Raw genomic sequence first — 26,998 nt, 5'->3', positions numbered from 1 at the left:
CATGGCCAATAAGAAAACCTTGCCCTGGTTCCCTCTTGAGCCACATTGGTTGAAAGCAGCAGGAACATTTTTGCTACTGTGGAAGAGTATCTTATGTCATGTTGCACCTCACTCAGTCTGTCCAATGTAGATACTTCAGGAAGGGTCAGAAGATGAAAGCTGGGCAGAGGAGCCCATCAAGAAGAGAGATTAGAGGTCTCATTCCCCAGGGAGAAGAGCCAAAGCCAAATTCAAGTAATTATCATGACTTATCACTACTTTCTGACTTGTAACCTTCCTGGGTGGAGGAGGTGGGGGGCAGACATCCAGAAACAGATGTGGCCATCGCTGAACATATGCTCCTCCTGCTCCGTGGGATGGCTCCCTAATGAAAAAGAATCTCACTTTTATGCATTAACTTCATTAGGTCCATATGGAGTTGTGCAGCTCTCTGGATATTAGCTGGATTTCTCATTTCAGCCTTCTTTCTGTACCCCCTACCTGCTGACAGCTTATCTCTTTCTTATCTGTCTTCTGACACAGATAAACCACCTTTCAACATCCCAGCATCCATCCCAGGAGGGTGCCTGGGTTGGATGTGTAACTAGAGCACACCTGGCTTGTCCTTGCACTGCCAGGCCATGGTTTCTAAGGCATTTCTCTTCTGCCACTTCACTGAGTCCTGAATGGCCAACCAGGAAGGTCACTTGGGCACCTTTCCTGTCTTCCAGATACCCAAGTGACACAGGTAAGGAATAGCCTGAGTTTGTACTGAGACCTGCCATCATTTAAGCTTCTTGTTCCCACAGCTTCCTAATTGCTGCTGGGTTTTCCATATTTAGCTAGAAACAGTTCCAGGGCTATAAGAGGAATCCATGAAATTCCTTGAACCAGCCTTGCCTCTAGAGCAGCCTCTATACAGCAGGATAACAGCCACAAGGAGAGGAAACTTCCCTGTTTCCTGGAGCCCCTTGGCTAGCAAAACACAGGTCACCCAGACAGGTGGTCCCCATGGCCAGAACACCACACAGGAGAGGGTTTCCTCACCGCCAGCACCCGCTGCTGAACCAAGACAGTCAGAAAGGGAAAAATCCGCTCTAACTGCAGAGCCAAGCACTGTAAAGATGGGTGCAGAGGACAATTCCAAGCTGTCCAGCATGGATGAGGAGATTTAAAATGAGGGATTGACCTCCCTGGCCCTCCCAGCACAGACTGGGCCAGGCCCTGCTGGGACCTCACAGCACTCTGGAGATGCCATTGTCCTTTGCTTGGAGAGGCAGACTCCAAATGCCTCCAACTGTGAGGAAAGCTGAGATCCAGAAGGAAATAATCTGCCTGCAAAATATCCTGCTGAAACTAATTTCCTGAGTGTTTACAGTGCAATCCCTGCTCCTTGCTAAAGAGTCATCATAGATGGTAACATATGGCAATAAGAGTTTTAATTCAGAGCAAACTTGGCTAAAATTAATGCTTTTTCTTACAGTGAGTCATTAACTTCCTTTTGGATTAAAAAGAAAGAAGTGTAACCCTGCATTCCATTGAGGAGATGTACCAAAAGTGACCATGAGAAAGGGCACAGCAAGAGATCAAGGAGAGGACATCCTGAATAAAAACATGAATGAATCTTCTGTCAAAGCTCAGCGAAAACCTGATTGGAGTCCTAATCAGAGACAACACTCTCATAAGGCACATACAAACTCAATCAGAAAAAAAATGACTGCCCAGTTCCTTTGATATGGATCATACAGTCACCATATTTGTAATAAAGATGTACTCAAAACTTATTACCTTTCCTGTGCCTTGTTCTTGACCTAAATGTAATAGCAATCCATCCTTGGGGTGCACAGAATACATGAAAAAGTACAGTTTCCTTTTAAAACACCATTAGAATATTTTACTGTGTGTGGACATACACTCTTGTTACTCCTAAATGCTATTCTATTGAGTACAGTTTATATTCACCGGCAAAGCAAAATCTCTAGGGAAGCCAGAGAGGGAATGCAATTTCTAGTAATAACAGCTCACAACAGTGAATACTATCCACTTATCCCCACAATTTCCAGCTATTTTGGACTCCTTTCTGAATTAACCTTTCATATCAAAAGGAGCAATTCTAGAGCACACTAGAGACTCCGACACAATTTCATGCATAATTTATTCACTCAGTTCAACATTAAACGCAGAGTCCTTGACTTTGTCAAGGTGGATTCTGTTGGCAGACTTCACAAGCAGCAAAACAGGAGAAATGAGATCTGCAGCTCAACCTCTTCACCTATTCTGTCTGCTAAAAGGAGGGAAAAAAGAAGAAAGCAAACCCTGACATGCTTCCACAATGCCCTACAATCAACAGAATCGGCTGCAAACACCGTGTTATTTTTTGTGTTGCATTTTCAATTTTAAAATAGAAGGATCAAAATAATGGATGGGAATAATTTCCTGATAGTTTGCATTCCCTCCAGATTCAATCCTGCATCCATTGTTCATCAAAAGCCCACTGGGAATTGAAGGAAGCTCTTTGTGCAAGATCAGGCTCTTGCTGGCAGCAGATCCACAGCAAGGCACATTATCCAGGCATGGCTCAACAGAGCTTAGACTTAAGGGAAGATTTGTTGGGAAATGTTTTTAAACGATGGCCCAGAACATGCTGAATAGATAGCTAATTCCCACTGAGGACACCTGTACCTGAGAAGAACCCAAAGAAAGGCTTCGCCTCAGCCCACTTTTCAAAATGTTACTTAAAATTCCTGAGGCCCTTGGGCACAGAGGGTGTTGTGGTGCATGTGGGCTCTGTGCTCTGGTGGGGACCTCCCCCAGCTTGGCAGTGTCTGTCCCTCTTGTGGGGGGAAGGTGGGAGTTTATCATCGTGCCCTCAGATACCAAATGAACCCTACTGTGTATTTGAGCTCTCTGGCTCCTGTCAGACACTTAGCATCCCTTGGCAGGTCAAAATCCCAGATGTTTTGCGCTGGCTGTGATCTGGGACAGGAGGGAAGGAAAGAGGCCAACCCCACCAGTGCTGTGTGATAACACAAGGGAGCATCCAGAGGCGTCAGAGAGCCTGGTCAAGGTGCTGCCATGGACTGGTGTGCTGCCTTTGCACTGCCCTCCACTCGCTCTCAGCCCTGATGAGCCGTGGATTTAGGAGGAAGAGCCAAAGCCACGGGGGTGACATAATGGCCCCACTGTCTGAGGCACGCTGGCACCAATGTGTTGCATCCTTGTGGTAAAGCTGCAAGATCTGGCAGCTTCCTTGTAAAGGGCAGCAGCCAAAGATGTGGGGGCAGCACTGGACACATCCTGCAGCACCTGGATGACATCCCAGGGGGTGGGATGCAACTCCTGAGTAGACTAGTTTTACACCAGAAGGGAGAGATCATACACCTTCTGACAGTTTGGACATGCTGAATCATGGCTTCATGCAGCAGAAGAGGAATTCCCTGACAGGTAGTTAATCTATGGATCATAGGACATTTTCTTGCTTTGAAAGGGCCAGGGCAGTGAGGCAAATCCTACTTCCAGGAGTTGTATTACTGCAAAAACTTGAGGAGCAGCAGATAAGCAGAAATCCTGCCCTGTTGCACTCAGTTTAGAAGCAAAATTCAGCCACCATCACCAAGCAAGAAAACTGCATCAGACAAAGACCAATTGGTGGGTGACCATCTCCGCCCTCTAATATCTCCAAAGGGACAAGAATGACACCTAAGGCTGCAGACACTGTAGGCAACAAGGAAGATCCTTGCCAGAGCTTGTTCCAGCTCTTCTAAATCTCACTGTGCTCTTTAACAAGTGTTAGCCTGCTCTGCTCTAGACCAGCCTCCCCACAGACCGTGCGGGACAGAAATGTTCTCCACTTCCTCTGTGAAGCTGAGCTGTGAGAGCCCTTCTGTGCCATCCCTCACCCATCTCCTGCCTCTGACTGCCTTGTCCTCCTGCCTTTCTTTGGGCAGTAAAGGAAGCCTGCTTAGTCTCCAACCTACACTGGTCATCTGGGAAGGAAAAGGCAGCACACTGTCCACAGCCTGAGCCTCTTCCACACACCCAGGCATCCCATGCAGCTGCCACACTCCAGCTGGGCAAGCCTCAAGGAGCCCAAAATGCAAAGGCACCAGAGAGGCCACCAAATTCATTGCTTCAGCATTTACAGCCACTGTGGATTAAACCTGTAGGACAATCCTGATACCAATGACAAAACATCTGCCACACTGAATAGTAAAAGTTCAGAGCCCAGTGCAGAAATCATGCACAGAGAGGTGTCCCCATGCTGGGATCTCTCCTGCCAAACTCGAGCATCTCTGTTCCCAACAGCTCCAAGAGGTATTTGAAGTTCTGAGCACCTGCAGAACTGGGGTCAGGATGTGCCTTCATGTTGCAATTGGAGGATATAAAATCAATTGCAACATTCTGTTTTAAGGATTTAATTTTCATGTCTTTGCTCCCTTCTTTAATCTCTACACAGCATGTACTCTGCCTGCCTCTAGATATTTTAATTCAGTCACAGTAAGTCAGTTGCACAGAATGGGCACTAGAGAGCAACAGCAATTCAATTAATTTCACACTCACTGCAGGGAGCTGGGATTTTAAATGCTGCACATCGCAGGTGATCTGTAACATTTCGTTTATTCGTACACTTGCAAAGCTCTTTGTTTCTTTCTTATCAAACTTGGAGGTCATGAAAACCAGAGGTCAGAAAGCTCCTGGCCATTTCATTTTAGAAATAAATATGGTACCTGCTAATGCAAATAAAGTTACAATTGAGCTCACACTGACACATCCAGATTGAAAATGAAATCAGATCAAATTGATTTGTATTAATAATAGAAAGGCTTTTAAATGAACCTGCTATGGGCACCACCTGTCTCATGCTGGACCAGCAGCAACGTCCTGGAGATCCATAAACTGGAATTAAATGTGAACTGCTGGCAATCATAAGATTTCTCTTTCTTGGGACAAAGGCACCAGTCAGAATGAAACAAGTACAGCTAAGGCATTATTTGTCTGAGGCTTATCACATTGCTCTGGAAGTGAGAAAGCAGGGTCTAATTCCTCTAAGAGTTTGCAGTGGGGAAAAATAGTAAGAGGTTTTGGTAGAATTACAAACTTCTCCAGGACTTTCCCAATTCTTGTGAACATTGGGAGCAAGCTGTCCTTCTCAAAAGCTGGCTCAGCAGGGTACAGATACACTCTTCCTGTTTGTTATACTTGGAATTAGGGATCCGAAGCAAAGCCAACCCATGTTGAGTTAAACTGCCATTGAAGCCTATCGACCTACACTGAGAGCCTGTGATCCCTCTGATCAAAAAGCTGCAGGATTTTAGTTAAAAGGGAGAAAAACTCTCTTGTGTGACAGAGCTGCCCCATCATACATCGGAAATAAGAAATAACCTCAGTGTAGGAGTGTGTTCACACATTTGCAAGCACACCAGGGCCACCATCCAGCATCTTGTGGGCAGGAAATAGGACCTGTCTGAAATCCTTTAATGTGCTCTGCACAGGAGATCGCAAACTCCCCTTCCAGCTGACTTTACCTCCAAGGTGTCTGCCACTGGTCCCACTTGCATGCTTATCTTTTTGCCATCTGAGGAATAATCAAATGCTTCCTGGCTGTTCACTCCGAGATACGGCGCTTCTGCACAGGCAAAGATTTTGCCATTGTCTGGCAATTCTTCTGCAATTGCAAGGATACTGTAACCTTTAAGCTTGCCAATTAATAAAATCTTACTGGCTCTGGTCATATGAACAAACATCCTAAAAATTTGGCCTGTGGAAAGACAAGAATGAAAATTCAAAAATAAAACCATGAGAAAGACTATACTTTGTTCACAATGAAAATTAGATGTGCCTTTTAAGTGATCACTAAAAAAAAAAAAAACCCTAATCTTAAAACACTCTCAAATAAAGGTTTAACAACAGAATCTGACAAAATTTCATCTAAATGCAGCTAAAAGACAACAGAATAAAAGGACTGGTTTTAAATGTAGAACCTTTATCATCAATGCTGCTATTGTTCAAGTGCTTGTTAAATAGTGCTTGAAATATTGCATATTTTAACATTCCCCCCATATGAAAATGGCTTTGAGATGGTTCCATATTCTTTCTGGAATCCAGTATTAAAAAAAAAAGTCACTACATTACCTTGCATTTGCTCTTAGAGTCATTATCCCTAGACAGCACCATCATTTAAGAAATTTATCATCAGTGGTGTCCTTCGAACAATGTATTAGTGTAATAGATTATAAGAGTACTTCACTGAGATGATATATTACTCCAAAGATGACAACATCTGGGAAGAATGAATCTGGGAATAGATTTAGTGTAATAGGCTTAATAAGGGGATACAAGCCTGGGTATTGCTACTTGTAAAGGTGAGGTGCTTGGCCACAGCCACCTCCACCACAAAAAGCACATAAACCCCTATCAGACACCCCGAACCCAAACCTAAAGTATTCCTCCATCCCTTTTCCTTCCAAGAAGGGTGGTGATCTCTGCTGCTCACTAAGGGATGGGGCTGGCTCTATGAATTACAGCACCTGGGTGCGTGGCCTTGTGTGGGTGAATACAAGGGCACAAGAGGCAGGATACAGGGAAAACTCGTGCCAAAGGAAGATTAAGATTTTAAGTAATTTTCCACATTTTCTGAGCATTTCCATGGCACTCATCCTACCCTTACTCAAGACAAAGTAGAGAATGAGAACTTAAACTTCAGTGGCAACCTTTACACCAATCTGGTGCAATTTTACCCTCTTGGCTGACCAACTTGCCATTCAAAGAGCCAGAGGAATGTGTTTCCTGCAGCCTGACTCTGCTTTCGGCTCCTTCAGCATCCCCGGGGATGTGGTCAGGTGAAGTTTTTCTGGAAAAAAAAAGACATTTTGATGTTATGGTAACAACCAAAATCTGAGAGCCCAGCATAAAAAGCAGCAACCAAGAGGGAACTCCTGGAAAAGCTCCATCGGTGCGTGACCGTGAAAAATTAGCCCAGAAGCATTGCAAGTATCCTAAATTCCAATCCTAAGGGGGCCTGCCTTGGCAACAAGCACATCTCAGTGCTGGGAGCCACCCCAGACATAGGGGCTTGGGAAGAATGGGGCATGGAACTAAAGGAAAGAATTCCACACTGTTCAACCCCAAAATTTTCCCACTTTCAGCTGGTCCCAGACAGGTACTCTATCTATCTGCTGGTTTGGAGTAAATTACTCTAGTTACCCTGGCCAGGTTTTGTTCAGTTCTACAATGATTATTTTGTTTCAGCCAAAAATAAGGTTTCGTTTCAGAATAGGGGAAAAGATCTAAAATCTCATTTTTTTTACAAGACAGGAAAAAGAAATTCCTCACAAAGTGCTCAGAAAAGCAGGGTGCCTCTAGATGCTATTTCACAGAAGCCAGGCCTGTGACAATGTCCCTGGATGAAGTGAGATGCTACCTATTACATAGAGAAGGCAATAGATAACTGGAAGAAGTCCATAGCCTCCAGACAGGTTAGATTAGCCTATCTGAAGAAAGTAACAACCAGAAATGAATGGTGATCATTCTTCAGGCCAGAATTTAGAGCCATTTCAGTGGGTTTTTTTCCTCCAGCTCCCCCCTCCACTCCTCAGTAAAATGAGAAAGAATTCATAACCCGTGTCAGCCACACTCAGATAATCCAAGACTTAAAGAGTAGAACATTTCATATAACCTCTTTTCTGCCCCTCACAAATGCTTTAACAACTTTAATAAGATAATGTATAGCTATTATCCTACAGCAAGTGTAAGTCAAACAACTATCAGCTATTATTTCAGCAACAGAGCGAACGCTCAGCGTTCCCATAATCCACAGCCTGGAACAGTTTACACATTGTCAATTTTAGACAGAACTGGCTTTTTCCACATATCAAAATGTACACTGATAAATGGGAATTGCTTAGCAGACCCCACATGGCTGGGTAATATACTGTAGCTCAAAAAAGAATAATGAGGACTTCTGAATTAATGATACCTTAAATTAGTTTAATTAATTAGTTTAGTTACTAGAGTAATTTAGGTAGCAGATTAATTAATGTTTGTTGAGTGCTTGGAGATAAAAGCCGCATGTAAAGGCTGTTATTAGAGGGTGGATCCAGAGGTGCAGGTTTTCCTCACTCTTTATTTATCCCAGCACCAACTGGATCCAGGGGCTCTCTCTTCGAGCCTTCCAGCAGGCACTGTGTGGAGGTTGGTGCTCCCCAGGATATGCTCCAGCTCAGACACTGCCATAGACAACAGGCAATTGGGAGAATATCTTCCAAAATTTAGAGCTAAAGCTTTTTGTTCTCATGTCCTCTCCTCCAGGCTGTGGTCTCTCACACACATCCATGCACACTTTGCTACATGTTTGGGTGCAGTTAAGTCTCACTCCTCTTCCTCCTTCCTCCCCCATGTTTCTGGCATGTTCTGGACAGAAAATCTAACAACATATTCATCCAACCACAGACAAAAGCACAAGGCTACAAAGGAGAATCTGTACCTCTTGGAAGTTGCCATTGCATCCAGGTAAGGGTCTAGTCCAAGAGCAACATCAAGAGCTTTTTGTAAGTAATTCCTGAGCTGCTCAGGTACACGAGAGTCATTGAGGGCTATTTCTTTGGCTTTGAGAAGGTTCTCAGCAATGTGCCCAGAGAGGGTTTCTGAAATGGAAATTAAAAGGAAGAACAATGATTTTGTAACTGCTGAAATCAGTGGAAGTGGAATTTAGAGTACATAAACACAGGTGTGCATTTTTTTATACAAAATACAGGATTTTGAAGGACTATGAAAACAATCATGAAAACCTTTTCAAATTGAAAAAAATGGTATACTTCTAATAGATTTCTGTCACATGTATTCTACCTTTTTCCCCTCAGTGCTGATCAAGCATAAGGATATTTTAAACACATGAATTTTGCTTTTAAAGCTCCAAGACAAACATCAAACACCAAACAACTGCACACAAACCCCACTCCTCCAGGTACAATTTTCCTTAGAGGAAAGAGAATGCTTCTGAAACTGCTCTTGCCAAACCAGGTAGGAGATGCAGGCAGTGGGTGACACTTTGTAAAAAGGAGGATCTGTGTGTCAGTGGGGTGCAGAAGTGTCCCCGAGATGTGTCTGTGCCAGGGAGGCTGCTGTGCACCACACAACATGTCAGGGTTTCACAGGCTGTGGAAACACCTCCAGGATCTAAATCACCCTGCTCTGGGGGCCAAAGCAATGCTGCCCATGGCACTGAACCTGCCCGGAGATGCCAGAAAATCCTTATGGCAGCAATCCACCATGGATCACAGCCAGCCATGACCCCAGAGAGCAGGCGTGGTTCAGAGAAGCTGCCCCGTGCCTCAGGTGTAAGAGCACGTGCTGGGTTATGAAAGCACCTGTGAGACACAGGCCAAGGGGCTGCGAGTGTAACTGGGGTGGAGCAGATTGCCCCTGGCAGGGTTTTATCACCTGTGATAGAAAAGCTGCAGAGAACTAAGTGGCGTGGGGGAAAGGAGGGTTTCCAGTGGCTTTCCCGTACCTGAAGGGAGCCTACACGAAGGATGAAGAGAGGCTATTTAAAAGGCATGTAGTGACAGGACAAGGGGGAACGGCTTCAGGCTGAAAGAGGATAGGTTAAAATTAGCTATAGGAAGAAATTCTACACTGAGAGGTTGGTGAGACCCCAGCACAGGTTGCCCAAAGAAACTGTGGCTGCTCCATCCCTGGAAGTGTCCAATGCCAGGCTGGACAGGGCTTGGAGCAACCTGGGATGGTGGAAGGTGTCCCCACCCATGGCAGGAGGTTGGAATAAGATGAATTTAAGGTCCCTTCCAACCCAAACCGTTCAGTGATTCTGTGATACGATGCTATGATTTACTTCTCATCCCAGTCTCCAGCCATCAGGGGCAGGTTGTATCCCTGCCAGCAGTAGTACAAATAATTGCAATTGCAGGAATAACTACCCCCTTCCCAAACCCTGTTGGTTTGCTGACCTCAGCCCAGCTACATTTCGAGAGAAGAGGACACACACTCTTCTTGCAGCATTTTCACCACCACATGAGGGAGCATCCCGGGGTTTCCACTGCACAGCTGCAGAATGCTGGAGGTTGGGATCTGCTCATCCTCCCTGCCAAGCACTCTGAGGCTTTTTGTTAATTTAGGGGGGAAAACATATTTATAATCCATGTCGGCTTTTAGTAATCATCACGTTATGCTTCTGGGTAAGTAACAGACAGGGATTGCCTGTCACACAAAGGGGAGGAAACAAGACTTAACTGCAGCTGTTTCGTAACCTGTGTTGTAACACCAAAGGTGAGAGCCAAGAGGTGCTGTGGGGAGAGGGCGCAGGCAGGGCATGTCAGGAGCAACCCTCCATCCCAGATTACACAACCTTTGCAGAGAGTGCTGCATTTTTGCAGCCTGGTGATGCTTTGGGCCAACAGCAGAGGTCAGAATTGCCCTCATTTGTGCAAGCACCAGACAAGTCAGAGCACAGCTCAGGGCTGGCTGCCCAGCCCAAGGCTCTCAGCGCTAAGGTGAGCAAAACTTTATGTAACTACACCTTTTTTTTAAGGTTATTCCAGGAAAAAGTGCTTCATTTCAGTGCACAGTTTTACACAACCCCAGCAAAACTGCTGGACTATATTAAGAACTAAACTAGATTGTCTGATTCCTTCCTTATGGCTCTATGTATGCACAGACATCTCTTTCCTTTCCCATCTAGTTGTGCATTATCAACGGGAAAAAAGAAAAAGGGCTTGCTCTGAGGAAGAAAATGCTGAAAATAGCCCTACCATGAAGGAGCAGGAAAGGGCTGCTTTAAGTCTCCAGCAGCTTGAAAAATAAGGATAAGGTGACAATTCTTAAAATGGACCATTCTTGCCAGCAGGATGGTTCCCAGCACCTTCCTGGGCAGGTGCTGAGAGCACAGCTACCTTGTTTTACAACCAAGCTGTATAATAAATTGCAGCTTCTACTCCCTCTGAAATCAGGCACTTTTGATTCACACCAAAGTCAGGAACCAGGATTACAAGGTTGAATGCATGGGATATCAGTGACCCGTGAGCAGAAAGGCAGTGCAGTGCCATGGAGGGACCTGCTGCTCCAGAATCAAAATTAAACTCTGCAGTTTGTGCTCAGATGGCACTTTTTAGGTGGGGAAAAAACTTTACTGTTTGCAGGGGGCTACCCAGAAGGAGGCACAGAGACAAGACAGTCTGGATTTGGCAAAAACAAAGCAAAGACATGAGACCAAAAAGACCGAATCTTTGGTTCCCATTTCTGAGCTATCCTCATTTCACCTTCCAGCCTCTAGATCTGTTTTGCAGCACCAGCAATGCCTTCCAAAAGAGCCTCCCTTGCCAGCCAGGGCAGAGCACTGAACCTGACCCACCTGAACACTTTGCTGCCAGACTGTTTAGTGCTCCTGTGCCAAGCACATTGGCAGGAGCTGCTCCATGCTAAGCACTTGGAAATCCAGTCTGCTAAAATCGTCCTGAACAGTTCCAGCCATCATATTCACCAAGGCACCTCAGGCACTGACAGCCTATCCCAACCCTCACCTCTTTGCCTTAGTGTGTAAATACATGTCGGGGCACAGGGCACGTCATGGCCCATGTGAGGACAAGGGTGGGCTGGCAGCGTGGCCAAAACCTGAATGCATGGCCATCAAACATTGCAGGGGTCCCGAGGAGAGCTCAGCCTGCTCAGCATCCACAGTGCCAGAGCCTGCAGCAAAGCCAGCAGCAATAGCCTGGGGACAGGGAGCAGCTTAGGGATGGAGTGGGAGCATGAGGAGAAAGAGCGGGAGGAAGCAGCCAGAGAGGGGAAGCTGCTGCTCATGGCAGGAAACAAGGATCTAAACTCTGAACTTCAGGGGAAAGCAAGGAAAATATACACTAGCTGATGTGTTTTCTACAGGTTCTACTGCTAGAAAATAAGCAGAAAAGCCGAATCTACCCATTAGGGAGAGAAATTATTTATAACACAAGCATCACAATCCATCAGATATTAGTCACAGCCAAAGCTCTCTCGATATTGCAAGTGTCCACCACTCCACCATTCTTTTCTCCTGGGATTGTCCTGCTCCCTCCACTCCAGGTTCCTGCAGACCCATCTCCTGTGCTCGCCTCTCTCCTCCTCCTGACAAATTCACCCTCTGCTCCTTGCTGCCAGAGTCTGCAGGTCCCATCTCCATGGGGAAGGTGGGGACCCAGGACTGCGGCACCACACAGTGTTCCCTCCTGTCACACCACTCTCCTGGAGCTCCCCACCCCACACAGGGAGTTTACCTGAAGGGTGATGCATGTTCCTTCTTGTCTCCTGGCCTCAGAGGATGCTGTGGTGAGTTTGCTGCCTCTGCAGAGCAGGAGGTCGGTGCTTGGGTGCCCGGCAAGGGGACAAAATCTCCTCCCTCAATCACTGGGCAGAGTCCCAGTGCTGGGGAGAGGCTGCACAGGGAGGATGGCCCCGGGCTGGGGCTGCACCCACCTGTCCCACCCAGACACAGGAAGCAGGTGAGATTCAACAGCATCTGACATGAAAAAGCACAACAAAAGAGCCGACTTTCAATGCCTTTGCTTTATGTAAGAGTAAGTTCACATCCTGACCATGGGAAGCTGCTGGCTCTCAAGGAAGTAATTGGCAGTTTCATAACCTTCTAGTTACATATCACAGACATGTCCCAGCTAAACCACCAGGTGTGGGGCCAAAAATATCCCAGGACTCTGAACCCCAGGTTATCGATTAGTGGTCCTTAGCCACAAGGTTACCACTGCCCCAAAAAGCCAAACATTGGAGTAACCCCTGCTCTGGGGTCCAGGCCTCTGCACAGGCTGGGGCAGGTTGTGTCACTTGGGTACCAGTTGATCTGCACCCCAAGGAAGGGTCCCAGGAATGGACTGGCTGAGGGAGGCATCAGGAGCAAGCAGTGGGAACATCCAAACTATCCAAAAGCCTAAGGTGGCCTGCAGCAGATCTGGGCAGAAAGGGCTGGTGAGGAATTAGAGCAAAGTCCTTAAAGAACACATGATGGAGCTGAAGTGGGCTGGCCAACTCCTTTTCACTCAGATGAAACATGAACTGAAGCTCATGAGGAAATATGGACTCCCCCATAACCAGAACAGCATCTTTCACCTCTGGGATGAACCACCTGGGCTCATTCACTCAAGGACCCACTTGAGGTACCTGCAAAGTGTGCAGAGAGAGTCCAGGGCTGGGCAGGGGAGGTGAGCAAGCCCGGGGAGCTCACACAGGGCTCTTGGCAGCCCCTCTGCAGGATAGAAGGTACAGAGACATGGCAAGCAGCTGGACTGTGGAAAGTTAGTTTGTCAACTTCTCAAATGTAACAGAAGATATTTCAGTGCCCCCAGAATAGCACAGGGAAGTATAAATAGAAGATAAGTAAATGCACATGATGAAAGGGTAAAAGAAAAGCAAATAAAAGAAGTCTCAATGCTGAGTGTATTGCTATTAATTAAAACAAATAAACAAGATGAGAAAAACAGACTTCCTGGCATACCTAAGATTATTCTATTTTATGATTTGGCAAACAACAAACTGCAGTAGAATTGCAGTTCCTGCAGAAAGCAATAAAAATTGTGTTTAGATTGGGAGTTAAAATTTCAGATGAGTATTTGGTAAACAGCCTACAAGCTTTTGTATGCCATCTAATCCACACCCACCACCTTTAAGGTGACTTTGGGCAAGTTGTTTCACTTCTGGAACTCTATTTTCTGCTTCTACAAAATGGGGTTAACAGCCTGTCCTCTTTAAAAAGCGCTTTGCCATCTGGAGATGAAGCCCACAGTGAGGACTGGAGTCAGGAGTTAGACACTTCCTGGAGCACGGCTACATGGTTTTGGAGATTGCTCCTGTAGCTCTTTCCCAATATTAATTTTGAGATAGGTGAAGGTTCCAAAGTGAGTTTGGCTGCAATTAAGCCTTCAAAGCAATGACACAGTCTTGTCCAATGGGTTCTTTAAGACCCACTTTTTCCTGCCTCTGCTTTTACGTCTGCTTATGATTTTCTTGATCTTTGTATCAGAACAAGGACAGCTTTCAGAAACACAGCTGAGAAGGTGGCAAAGACGGGTTTGTGCCTTCAGACACTGCTGGTGAAATCAAAGGAAGATCTTCCTGTGCTCAGCACACAGAGCTGTATGCCAAGGGAATGCTTCGCGTGGCAACCTGAGCCTGGGGCCCTCCAAAATCCCCAGCTGGAAGATCATATGGAAAAGTGAACTGTGCATCCCCCAGTCACGTGGGGATCAAAAATCAGCTCATGCCCCAAACAGCCCTTCAGGAGATAAATGATCTCTGATAACTTTTTTAAACCCACCATAAAAGCTAAAATATGTATTATATATATAGTTTTGTTCCTCAATGCAAGAGAATCCCAGGAATGTGAGCTCAAGAGAGGTTTAACCAGCTGGTATTGATCCCCATGCTTCTGCTCCTGTCTCATCCCATAAGAGCAGCTTAGAGCTGCAGCCATATCAGAGGTTCTGCTCAGTAAAGGGGGTTCCTGAATGATGTGAAGAATCACACAAACTGCCTTTCATAACTTCAAATTTGCTGTAGGGCATCATGTTGGAAGTTAACGTATGCACTCCCATTGTACCACTTAAGCATTATAAAACCAGCTGATTACACAACCCCATCCTGGTAGTCGCACGTGTCTTCAAACGTTCCTGTCACCCCAAATGTGCATCCCAAATTAGGTAATCTCAGTTTTGTAATCGGTCTCTCACATGGAGACGAGACTTCCCCTCCCAATGCCTGGTCACCCTGGAGCCTTTAAAAAGCACCTCAAAGGCTCACCCAGTGATGGGAGATCTCTGGATAGGGAGATTTCAGCTTCTGGAAGCATGCTGGTGTCAGAAGAGGCCTGTGTTCCAGCAGTCCCGGGAGCCACCATGCCCCAGGAGCTCCAGCAGACAGACTTCCAGCTGGTGCGAGTCAAGAGCACGTGGTGCCGCATCAAGAAAGGAGAAGCCCTTTCCAATGATGAGGACGAGATCACTCTCTCTGAGGCAAAAATGTGAGTATAGGAAGGAGCCCGTGTTGCTCTGGCCAGACAAAGTGGGCAGTCTTCTCGGTGGGATGGAAAAAGCATCTCAGGTGCCACGGCGGCTTCAACCCACAATGACAGAATTGCAGAATAGTTCAGGTGGGAAGGGGTCTTTGAAGGTCATCAAGTCCAAACCCCTGTGATGGCAGGGACACCTTCCACTAAACCAGGGTGCTCCAAGCCCCATCCAACCTGACCTATGGGTACAAACCTGTCAGCATGTCCTTGGGAACACGTTCAGTATGGCAGCATGGGGGGTTGCTGTGCTCCTTGGCACAGCTCGGAGTTGCAGAGGGAATTTTATCAACAGCCTCCATTTTTGTAGATGAGAATTTTCTTTAAACTTCTGAAAAGCTTATGCAGGGACATCTGTGTGCTGCACTTGGGCTCTTTTCCTCCTCTTCTGTGAAACAGCAATCTGTGTGTGCAAAATCTCACATGGAGGCATGGTGGACGGATGGGTTTATAGAGGTGGTCGCAGACAAATGAAACGGGTAGGTGGGAAAAATAAACTGTCACTGACAGGAACAAAACCCTTAACACATCTCTCAAACTGCAGAAGTCACCTAATGCTACTTCAGACAGAGCAGAGACACAAATTTCCCCCAGGGATACATACAGCTCTTTGCTGTTAGTACATCTCTCCAGTTAATTATCGTTTAATTACAGGATACTCCTTTTCACGAGCACATGGAGCCCCATTCATGATGCAGATCTTTTTTAATACAGCTCTCTTTTGCATGCCAGAGGTTTTCTAGCCTTTATCATACTCAGATTTTAATGGCACAAGTATAATCCTTTTCTCAGTCAGGTCAGAGGGACCTTCACCAGCGCTGGCAGTGGGCAGTGACCAGGCACAAGCATCACCCAGGCAGAACTGCAGCAGGAAGAGCAGGACTTTGGCAGACCCAAAAACAGCCTGCCAGACCTCAGTCAATAGAAGGATGAGCCTAGGGCCCAAGAACACAGAAAAATCCTCAGCTGACATATTGTCCTACAAGGGAATGTTCAGCCCCAAATCCACTGATTTTCATGCAGCAGAGAGATTGCAATGGGTACTGGTTGTACCATCCAGCACCCAAAGCTGATTCCACCAAATAATATTCCAAACCATCCTGTCTCTTAGGAGGGTCACATACCAGAGATGGATGCACATGGAGTTAAGTACAGCTATAAGATGGTGCATTAAAATGTACACAATGATGCTTTTTTGCAAATCACATTTGAAAAGACCAGAAGAAATTTTCTGGAAGGTGTAAATCCTCATTGGTTTTTTTAACAGCTATGAAGGTTAAGGGCAGACTCAGAGACAATTAGGTAAAGAAAGCAGGGAAACATCTATTTCGACCTCTAAGTGAATGTTCAGGCATGTGAAAAGAAATTGGGCATGTAGGGAAATCTGATTATCCAATGAGCCAGCTGCTCACTCAAAAAAACACAAAACAAGGGCTCACAGAAACTTTCATTTTTTCCTCAACTGCAGCTCAAGAAACAGTCTTATATAAAATACATTTTGCTCTTTTCTTCTGCCGTTTTTTTTTTTCCTTTTTTGATTCCCAGCTTGTTTTTCCCCTGGCTTGCCCATCCCACAGAAGGAAGGCATTGTAAGGCTGTGTTTCTCACTGGTTTAGACAGATAATTAATTTTGGCTTTTATCTACCCTTGAAAACTCCAGTACAGAAATGTTTCCCAACCCCTGAATAATTTTCTTTCCCTCTCCAGGAGCACTTCCTATTTCTATCACACCTGTTTCAAGGTAGAGATCCATTAATTCGACTAAAGCACTGTAGAAACACTGGTCTGAATGGAGATGAGTGGCTGTGTATAGATAGACAAGAATAAATTAACTCTTATCACCCCGATATACCATCAGAGGATGCTTCCTCCATAAATATGGAATATTTTGTCAACCTCTTCTCTTCCCCACTCCCTTTTTGGAAGCTGAAATGATTGGGCTGGGTCTTTTTTTATGGGTTTTCAACTTCCAGCATGAAAAACATGTTCCAGCCCTTCTTGGTCCATGTATTTTCAGTGCTATGTAGGAATTCAGACATTTAACTGTTCACTAAGACCTTGGAGAGCTTCTCCATTAATGAAATTGCTGACCCCTGACACCCGGGAGGGTGTCCCACCCTCACAGCCCCACATTTCTGCAGTGCATGGGCAAGAGACTCCACATTCTTCACCTCCCAGCTACATCCTTAAACTAGTTCAGACATGCAAAGGTCAAAATAGGAATATAGTGATTTCAAATCATGTTTTCTGATCCTTGCCAGAGGTGAGTGCATCTCCAAAGGAGGGATTTCCTGGATAATTGAAGCTCCCATCTATTTTTGCTACAAAGTGGTAGAAACATACAACATTCTGGAACCCTCTAACACCACCCTGCTCTGGGGTCACATCACTGACCCCCAGCAAATAGAGCTCACCACTGCCAGCAAGAGGAAACTGCGGCGCTTTATCGTCATAGACGAAGTCGTCGACAAACTTTACGGCTCCAAAGTCAGAGAATACTTCGAAGAGAACAACGTCCAGCACAAAATCCTCTCCCTGCCAACCACTGAAGAAACAAAATCCATGGACTTGGTCTTGAACATCTTGCACGAGGTCCAGAACTTCAGCCTCGACCGGCGGACGGAGCCCATCATCGCCATCGGCGGGGGCGTGTGCCTGGACATCGTTGGCCTGGCCGCGTCGCTCTACAGGAGACGCACCCCCTACATTCGGGTCCCCACCACCCTCCTGTCCTATGTGGATGCCAGCGTGGGGGCGAAGAATGGGGTGAACTTTCTGCAGTGTAAGAACAAGCTCGGGGGCTACACCCCCCCCGTGGCAAGTTTCCTGGATAGATCCTTCATCCAGAGCATCCCTCGGCGACACATCTCCAATGGCCTCGGGGAAATTTTAAAGGTATGAACTTTTGCAACTGCAGTTTTCAGAACTGAAATCATGCAATGGTTTGGGTTGGAAGGGACCTTTGGAGGTCATTAAATCCAATCCCTCTGCAATGAGCAGGAACACCTTTCACTAGATCAGGTTGCTCAAAGCCCCATCCAACAAGCTCTTGAGTATTTCCAGGAATGGGGCACCTACCAGTCCTGGGTTTCACCACCCCCATTGTAAAAAATTTCTTCCTCACAGCTAGCCTGAACCTATCTTCTTTCAGTTCAAACCACTATCCCTTGTTCTATCACAACAGGCCCTACTAAAAAGTCTGTCCTCGTCTTTCTTATAAGCCACTTTTAAGTATTGAAAAGTAAAATGTCCCGGAGTATCCATGGCATTGTATAAACAACTTAGAGAAATCAAGGTGGGCCATCAAGGGTGCATGGGGACTTTTAACTCTCATTGAGTCTGTATATATATTTATTTTACAGCTGCTAAATTTGTTAGAACACCCCTTACACTTAGTGTCCAGCACTAACCCTGTGGAGGAAACTCCAAAACTCACAGCCAGAAGGAGACAGAGGAAAACCAGGGAAGAAAAGCCTCATCTTTTCATTGAGACTGATCCATAGCACTCTGTAATGAACTCCTGGCAGAGAATCTGAGGCTCATTTTACTGGGGATTAATAATCTGCAAGATCATTTGCACCTACCTCACTGGGTATGTCGAGTGTGCTCAATCAATCTCCTGCGAGGCAAATACTTCTAAAATTACCTGGAAAGTGCACAGTAAATGGCTTTATGTCTGGAGAGCTTTGGAAACTTTTGATAAAGCAGAGTTCAAGCTATTAAAGTGTATTAGAGATGAGTTCATCAGCAGCAATTTTCAGTGCTTGCACAGTGAGAAATCCCCAGGATATATGGAGGTTTCTGGCAGGCACTGTGAAACCCTCAGGTCACCATTCCCCACTGCAGGTGGGGGCTAATGCCTGACTCAGAGAGGGAAAAAATATGTAGTTTTAACAAGCAAATCACTTCTAAACCCTCATATTCTCTATAGTGCAGTGTTTTCCCACCTTCCATTGCCTGAAGAGCAACCCCAAGGATTAAATGAGACTTGTCCTGGGATTGGCCACCACCCAGTCCCCGTCCTGGGGATGGTCACCATCCAGTCTCGAGTTTCCTTTCAGGCACACAAATAACCACAGCTCATTACAAGCCACCTGCTGGGCTATGGGAGCACACAACAAACTCCCAGCACAGGCAGAGCTGCTCAGTAGTGGGGGAACTTGCACACCAGTGCTCCCATCATCCCTGCCATTTTACCAGAGTCACACTAGGCATTTCCACGCTGCCTTTTGCACACACCTTCACTCAGCACAGCTGACAATGTGTGACACAGTCAGGTCACATTCCACAGACACCTGTTAAACATACCCCAAATATATTTGTGCTAACCAGGAGCTGCGTCTACAGAGACACCTTTTCAGGTTACAGAGGTACAACTTGTCCATGTACCACACGTGCAGGGGTTTCTTTGCTAGTGTACAACATGTTATTGCAGTCCAATCCACTGAAACACTCAAGTTTCCAACAGCACATAAAAGCATCAGACAATTATCCTTAATTACCTCTTCTATTCTTTGTCCCAGATGGCCCTCATGAAACACAAAGGGCTGTTTGACTTGCTCAAGAACCATGGAAAATACCTGCTGGACACCAAGTTCCAGTCCTGCAACGGCTTTGCTGACCACAGGGACGCTGCACTGCAGACTACCAGGATTGCCATCGAAACCATGCTGGAAGAGCTGGCTCCCAACCTCTGGGAGGATGATCTGGACAGACTGGTTGACTTTGGCCACCTTATTAGCCCAGAGCTGGAAATGGTGAGTGACAGACTTTATATTGCAACATCCACTTTCAATATAAAATAAAAAAATTCAATAGGCTGCATGAAAACCTTGTGGAAAGGAGCTGAGAAACTCCAGATTTGTACATGCTACCCCAGGTCACCCAACACAACAGCCTGGTCTTGTTGAAAAAAGGGACCCCTTCCCCTGCCTCATTTCCTCCACACCTCCACTGATTTCCAATCCAGACCTCACTCCAGTTGTTGCTTCTTACTGGGCACTTACTGAAACTCAAAGACAACCAGATTTCAGTGAAGCCACTAGAAATCACCAACATGAACTGTAACAGCACAAAGGCATGGAGACCATAGCCCATGTTACTGGGGAGAAATTGCAATTGAGGAATGAGAGGCAGACACCTACACTTTATCCAATATTCAGAGTTCATCCCTCCATCTCATGGTGTTCTATCAGTGATTTAGATGGGAGGAGAATTAGATCCTAGATCCTTGTGGGATATTTTAGCTGCAATTAATCATGTGTAAAACGGATCATCCTAGCAACCCGTAAATCACGAGATGCCAACATCCAGCAACCGCAGTGAGTCAAATGTCGATTTTCAGGGACACTTTTAGAAAGAAACCCTACTTATTTCCTATTTGCCACCCCAAACCTTTTCTGCCACCCACCTTTGCTGTGTTCCAGAGGGTTTTGCCGTCGCTGATGCACGGGGAGGCTGTGAACGTCGACATGGCATTCATGACGTACGTGGCCCACGCGCGCGGGCTCCTCGACGCCGAGGAGAAGGAGCAGATCCTCCAGTGCATGCGGGGCCTGGAGCTGCCGGTCTGGCACAGCGGCTGCAGCTGGGCCCTCATCCAGAGAGCCCTGCGGGAGCGCCTCAAGCACAGCGGGGGGCAGCTCCGGATGCCCCTGCCCACCGGCCTCGGCGTGGCAGGTACTGCCTGAGGGACCCCAGGGAACCCCCTGAGAAGGCACTTGGCGGGCAGTGACATCCTGGAAAATGTGCTCTGTGGTTTGCAGTTGTGCATTTCTTGTGCTCTTTTTCACATCTTGATAAACCCGTCAAGAGACAGGATCCGTCCTGTGTGCAAGCCCCAGAAATCCATCAAGGACTGAGGTCTAATTAATTGCATTATGATTAACCAATTCCCCTTGCAAAGGTAAATGCAGTGATCTGGCAGACAAATCAGCGAGGGCAAAAGAGAAAAACAATTCCTTTGCCATACCAGAAAAGATTTGTGAAATAGTCCTTGGCAAAAGAAATTTAATATATTAGTGTGCCTAGAACTAATACTTGCAAACTAAGTAATATCTGTTCAATATCTGGGATGAAATACTCATAAGATTTAAAAATAAAAGCCAACCAACCCCTAACACAGAAGCAACACATGGAACCAGGTTGTGGTCTCTGGCATCTGTTTCCTTTTCACACCATTTCCATGAAGCTCAGTCTCTACACACAAGGCAACAGGCTCCCACAAGCTGGAGGGGCTCTGCCACAGTCAGTCAGAGTGTGCAGGCAAGAAGAGCTCCTCTGGATGTCCTATTAACTACAACTCTTATTTTCCAGAGATATTCAATGACACCAGTGAAGAGACCCTGGAGAGAGCATACGAGCTGTGGGTCAGGGACTGCAAGACTGTGCTGGAGGAAGAGCTGCAAGCCCAAGGTGATGGCCCTGCCCCAAGCCTGACCTGTTTGCCACTCTAAGTAGGTGGGCAGAACTGAATTTTGAACAAGATAAATCCAGAACCACCCGTGAAAATGCATACACCCCAGAGCAGTGTGGATCAAGCAGAATATTGGCATCTGACATGATTTACCTTTTTCAATTGCTTTGTTTGAAAGAGAATCTATTATTGCTCAAGAAGTGATTGCTCACAAGTGAAACCACCAAGTGCCTGTAGTGTAGCTCATAGTAAACTATCTTCTTTCAGGGAAAGTGAGCAGGTTTATTCATTTATTTAGTTAATCCAAGCTGGGAACTGCCATGGCCCTTCCCACTGTAATGCACCATTGCTTGTGCTTGGATCCCTGACACGAGCAGGTGTAGCTGAGTCATAGACCATGGTATGACACCATGCAAAGTTTCTATGCTGTATAAATATTTGAAGTGGGTTGTTTCCTTCACTGGTTATTCGTTTCTTCTTGTTTTCTCTCATTCAAAAGAGAAAAAAAAAAGAAGCTCATCTGCCAGCCTTTGCACTCAGTGTAAGGGAATGACACACCGATTAGAGGCACCATCACAAGTCACAGATCAGTAAATATCACTGCTGTGAAGCACATGGGGGCTGTCTCTTGGCAGCATGGCAGCCCTTTGTCTTGGGACTCTCAGATACCGAGGGCATGCTGGCAAGTCTCCTCTTGCTGCCCAAATGTATGTGGTGGTTTCACTGTGTAACCCCTGCAAGCCATTAGTGTGACAAACAGGGCACAATTTGCAGCACTGCTGCCTAAGAACAAAGTTGGCCTCCTGGCAATATTGCAGAACCCCCTGGCGTCCCCATATTTGCCACAGGGCTGCTCGTACCTGTCAGTCCCTGGCTCCTTTCCCATCTCGTCCCTTTCTGGTTAGATACTAGGCCAGCTGGGGATAACCAAGAGAAATTAGAGAACTCCAAGCAAGTTCATAATCTTCAAGCAGCCTCAGTGTTATGTCTCAGGATCCTGGCAGACTCAGAGCAGATTATATAATGGATGCTGATGGTGAAAAACGTAAAAGTAATGCCATCCTTCTCCCTGGAGGTCCAATCAAAGGAATTGCAATCAACAAACAGCCTTTGAATTATTTACAACGTTATTTGTTTTTTCCCCTGGTGCTTACTTTTCCCACACCAGTTTGTGCTGATGTGCTGGCTTCTGTTTTGCTAAAGTAATAAAAGCTACCAAAATTGAAAAACTTTTGAAATAATGATTGCATTGCTGCCTGCAGCGTGTGCCTGAGTACATTTGCACGTGCTTGAGAGACAGAAAGAGACTGCAGAAGCGAGGCATAGAGCTGACATAATAAATCCCTTTTCCTCTTGAGCCTGGAGAAGATGATATACAGAAGGCCCTCCTCAGCCTTCTCCAGAGCAGTGCACCTCTCCAGTTTCAGGACACGGTTTCACAGAGGTGGTACCATCTTACCAAGGAGCTTTAGAGCACATCCTCAGAACCACAGCTTCTTAGAAATAAACTCATAATTCTCAGAGTTAAATAAGCCTGGGACTGAGGATATCAGTGAACTTATCTCCTTTTTCCAGACCATCAAACACAGGCTCATTCAGTGGGTTTCTGACAGTAGCTACTGTGTGGGGAGAGTATCACTGCTTCTCTCAGGGATCCACCAGCACCACCAGCTTTGCTAGAACTAACGGGGACAGTGCAACAGGAGAGCAGGTGAGGGCCCATGAGTGTCTGAAGGGAGGGTCAGAGGATGGACCAGGCTCTGCTCAGGGGTGCCCAGCAATAGGACAAGAGGACAGAGGCAGAAACTGATGCACAGAAAGTTCTACCTGAACTTGAGGACAAACTTTGTTGTGCAGTGACTGAGCACTTGAACAGACTGTCCAGAGAGGGTGTGGAATCCCCTCACTGGGGATATTCCAGGACTGTCGAGACACAATCCTGTGCCATGTGCTCTGGGATGACCCTGCTCAAGCAGGGAGGTTGGACCAGATGACCCACTGTGGTCTCTTCCAGCCAGAAACATTCTGTGACCCCAGCTCTTTAGGAGCATGAGAGAGCCCTAAGGACAGCAGTCTGAGGGGCAAAGGTGCTGAGAGTCATTTAATGTGCTTACAGTGATCACCTGGGCACACTCACACACAAATGGTCCTCCTCCTCTCCAGCAGCTGTGTGGGCCATTTTTCACACCAGATAACCTAGAAATGAATGAAGCACAACAAGGATTATCATCTGCCCAACAGTCGGTGTCCTGCAGCACAGTGGCTTACTCCCATCTACCTCTGTGGAGGAAGTACAATACAAACATCAACTTGAGTTGCTTGTTTTAAATGTCCACAGAGAGACTCCCAGGAGCCCAAAGGCATTTAAGCACTCCATTTCCAGGGAAAGCCAAGGTGCAGCTTAGCAGAGTCCAGGTGAACTGAACTAAACAGAGTCACAAAACCACACATGCACGTTAAAAGCCCAGCATCCAGCACCGATGTGTTATTGGTGACAGTGACCTGGCTGTGGGTCACTGCCAGCCATTCCCCCACGTTGGCTTTGCCTCTGCCTCCAGAAGCCAGTGGTTGTGTCTGTGACAACATATCCAAGGAGTGGCTGCACAATTAGGACTGAAAAGTGAACACATGATTATTATTATTTTTTGCCCTCCCTTCAAGCTGTGGGTGACAGAACACAATCAGCCCCTGACGAGCTTGGTTGCTTGGTAGCAGACAGGCACATTTTTAATTATATACTAAAATATGCTACAGAACATAAAACGGCTGCGTGACTAATATGTGTGTATCAAGAAAGGCACATGACAGCAGCAAAATTGCTTCAGTGTCTGATAAAAAGTGCCTCTGCCAGGCTTGTCATCAAAAGATCAAGGGAAAGGGGTGGAAAGTATTATTAATAAAACAGTGACTTTTTAAAATACCCCTCATTGTTTGAGGTGCATTTTTTTTTATGTCTAGCATGAATTTAATTCTTTTCCATTTATTCAGCTTTGATTTAGTTCCTGCTTTTTCAAACAGAACTATTATATTAGACCTAAAATCTCTGCTTAGTCTCTCATGATGCTCCAAAGAGAAAAGCGGAAAGTCCCAGCTGGGTCCTTGCAGTGCAGGTTCTTCATGGATTTGTTTGAATAAAACTACTTTAGTGGTCAGAGAATAAGAAATTATTTTATTATTTACAAGTGCTGAAGTAATTTCTTTTGCAACAACCCGCTCTATAAACTGCTTTTCAGCAGGGGAAAAAAGAAGAGAAATATTAATAAAGTCCCTTCCAAGCCAAACCAGTCTGATTCCGTGGTTCTGGAACTGATAAAGGAATATCTAAGCAGTAATTAGTCATGCCCTGTGAACAGTAGCATTCACTGTACTCAGTGTAAAATGAGAATCATTTTACAAGGCCAGAGGTCTTGAAGACATTAAAAGATTTTGACTAAACGTATTTAAAGTGGCTAAAGAAACAGCACTGAACACAATGGCAACTGCCCCGTTCCTCATACAACACAGCACCTGCTCCCCTGCTCTGTGCCTGCCCGTCTGGAGCCGACACCTCTGGCATGAATTACACTGCTGCATTCAGAGAAAACAATCTACAAACGACTTAATTAAATCCCAACTCGCCTTGGAGCAGGATGGGTTTGCTGGGCCGTGCCGGGCACCACGGGGAGATGGTGCCGGGTCTGCGCTGGGAAGGACACAGCCCCACAAGAGTGTGCTGTTCCCCACTCTTTTAATTCAAGTCTAACTCCTGCTGCTGTCACAGGCGCACAGGAGGAAAGCCAGCGGGAGCAGGGGGCTCTGGAGAGGCACTGCTGAACAGCAAGAGAGCAGGCAAAGCGTTTGAGCAAGACCAGAGCCCCCAGAACTGCATGCCCCATCCACCAAACCCTGCCTTGAGGCAGCTTCCACGATAGGTACATCACCCCCATGGTGACATTTATATACATCTTAGAGAACAATCAATATTTAGATACTTTGCATACAAATATTTTTGTGCCCTGGCCCTTCCTGCTGACCACAGCAAGCCTTCTTCTTGCCTTGCCCAGCTCTTGGACAGCACTAACACAAAAGGGTCTGTCACATGAACTATCGCTTCCCTCTATGATTCCAGAGCACAGCTCCTGTTAAAGGATTCACTCCCAAAAACTGAGCTGGAAAAGGAGCAGTTTCAAGGAAGGGTGAACCTCAGGTCACAGGCAAAGACAACAGTGTTGCTCAGAGCACACACATTTGATCTGTGAGCCAGCATCCTGTCAAGCCTCATTGGCTTTAATAAGTCAGGAACATTTTTTCAAGCCATTCCCCTGCAATTTTAAAGAAGTGTATGTCAAAGGAGATGGAGCAAGAGTGTAGGACAACTTTCAGTGCTGGGACCACCCCCAGATGTGAGAGCAAAAGGAGCAGCACTGCTGAGCCCAGCGAGGGAGAGCAATCACCACCTGCCTCCTGGCACTGGGAGCTGCTGGGCTCCCAGGTCTCCTGGGAAGGAAAGCACAACGAGGTGACACGGTGGCAGTGTCCTGCTGTGCCACCATGCCACACAGCCGAGCCCTGCAGCGTCCCCCAGCCCGGCCACGGGGCTTCCCAGCAAAACAGAGCACACCGGGCACAGCTGGACTTACTTTTAATATCCACTTTCTTACCCTGCACTGAATTTTTCAGGCTTGTCCAGCACAACTGGAAAAAATTCTAAGCAGAGCTGCCACCAACTCTTTACTGTCACAGAGCTACTGCCTACAGCCAATACCCCCATGATGGGTGTTCTGCTCCTTCTGGGTTCTCCAACACAGACAAAACCTTTAAGTGCAGCCACCCACAGCAAGAAATTCACTCCAAGCTGACCACAAGAAAAACAACTGACCACCAAAAGCAAAGTCAAAATACATCTAAGAACGCAAACTTAAAATAGAAATTATATCCTAGGCTGCTGATAAATAGACTTTTTAATGCAGTACTTTTATATTCTAATATTATGCTTAATTTCTAAAGAAATTACATTACAAAACCTGCTGGAAACACTTATGAGCTTTTACTCAAGTATCTTCTACAAAGAGGGAGTGGGGCTGTTCAGCTGTAGTCCTAGTAGAGTCAGGCATTTTTTGTTGGGTTGTTTTTAAATTGAGCTAATAATATTTAATTCAACTGAATTAGATATTTTCTACTCCTAATAGGTATCAGACTTTCAAGTCACAGGTCAAATTCAATACTTCTGTTTGTACTCAGGGCTCAAGCCCCCTGAGATAACACTCAATAACCCCCAATGCTGCTGCAGCAAGGTCCACAGAGAGCAGGAACTCAATGCTGTGAGCACAGGAAGCAAAAGGCTGTTGAAGAACAAGACCAGAAGGGATGAGAGCACAGAGACAGAGAGAAATAATGAAGATGGGAAGACACAACAAGACCGCAGCTGGTTCCTCACCAGCAGAAGCCAGGAGCAGCTGTTTGCATGTTGGGTGACAGGAGGTTTGGGAGGAGTGGGCAGAGAGAGGACGGGGATCCTGCCATGCACAGGTCAGCTGGAGAAGGGAGTGAGGTGCTCCTGTGCAGGACTG

The 26,998-nt window shown here is 46.2% G+C and overlaps 1 protein-coding gene across 1 annotated transcript; it reads left to right on the top strand.

Moving 5' to 3' along the window:
- Positions 1-14,816: 14,816 nt before the first annotated feature.
- Positions 14,817-21,489, top strand: LOC138117322 (2-epi-5-epi-valiolone synthase-like). Its single transcript, XM_069027469.1, has 5 exons — positions 14,817-14,989; positions 17,296-17,929; positions 19,558-19,791; positions 20,461-20,713; positions 21,350-21,489. The coding sequence occupies exons 1-5, from the start codon at positions 14,817-14,819 to the stop codon at positions 21,487-21,489; spliced, it is 1,434 nt and encodes a 477-aa protein (XP_068883570.1).
- The last annotated feature ends 5,509 nt before the right edge of the window (positions 21,490-26,998 follow it).

The sequence above is a fragment of the Aphelocoma coerulescens genome, chromosome 12, assembly GCF_041296385.1.
Source record: "Aphelocoma coerulescens isolate FSJ_1873_10779 chromosome 12, UR_Acoe_1.0, whole genome shotgun sequence".
Classification (NCBI taxonomy): domain Eukaryota; kingdom Metazoa; phylum Chordata; class Aves; order Passeriformes; family Corvidae; genus Aphelocoma; species Aphelocoma coerulescens.
The sequence above is the reverse complement of the archived record's forward strand: the minus strand, read 5'-3'. Positions and strand labels throughout refer to the sequence as shown.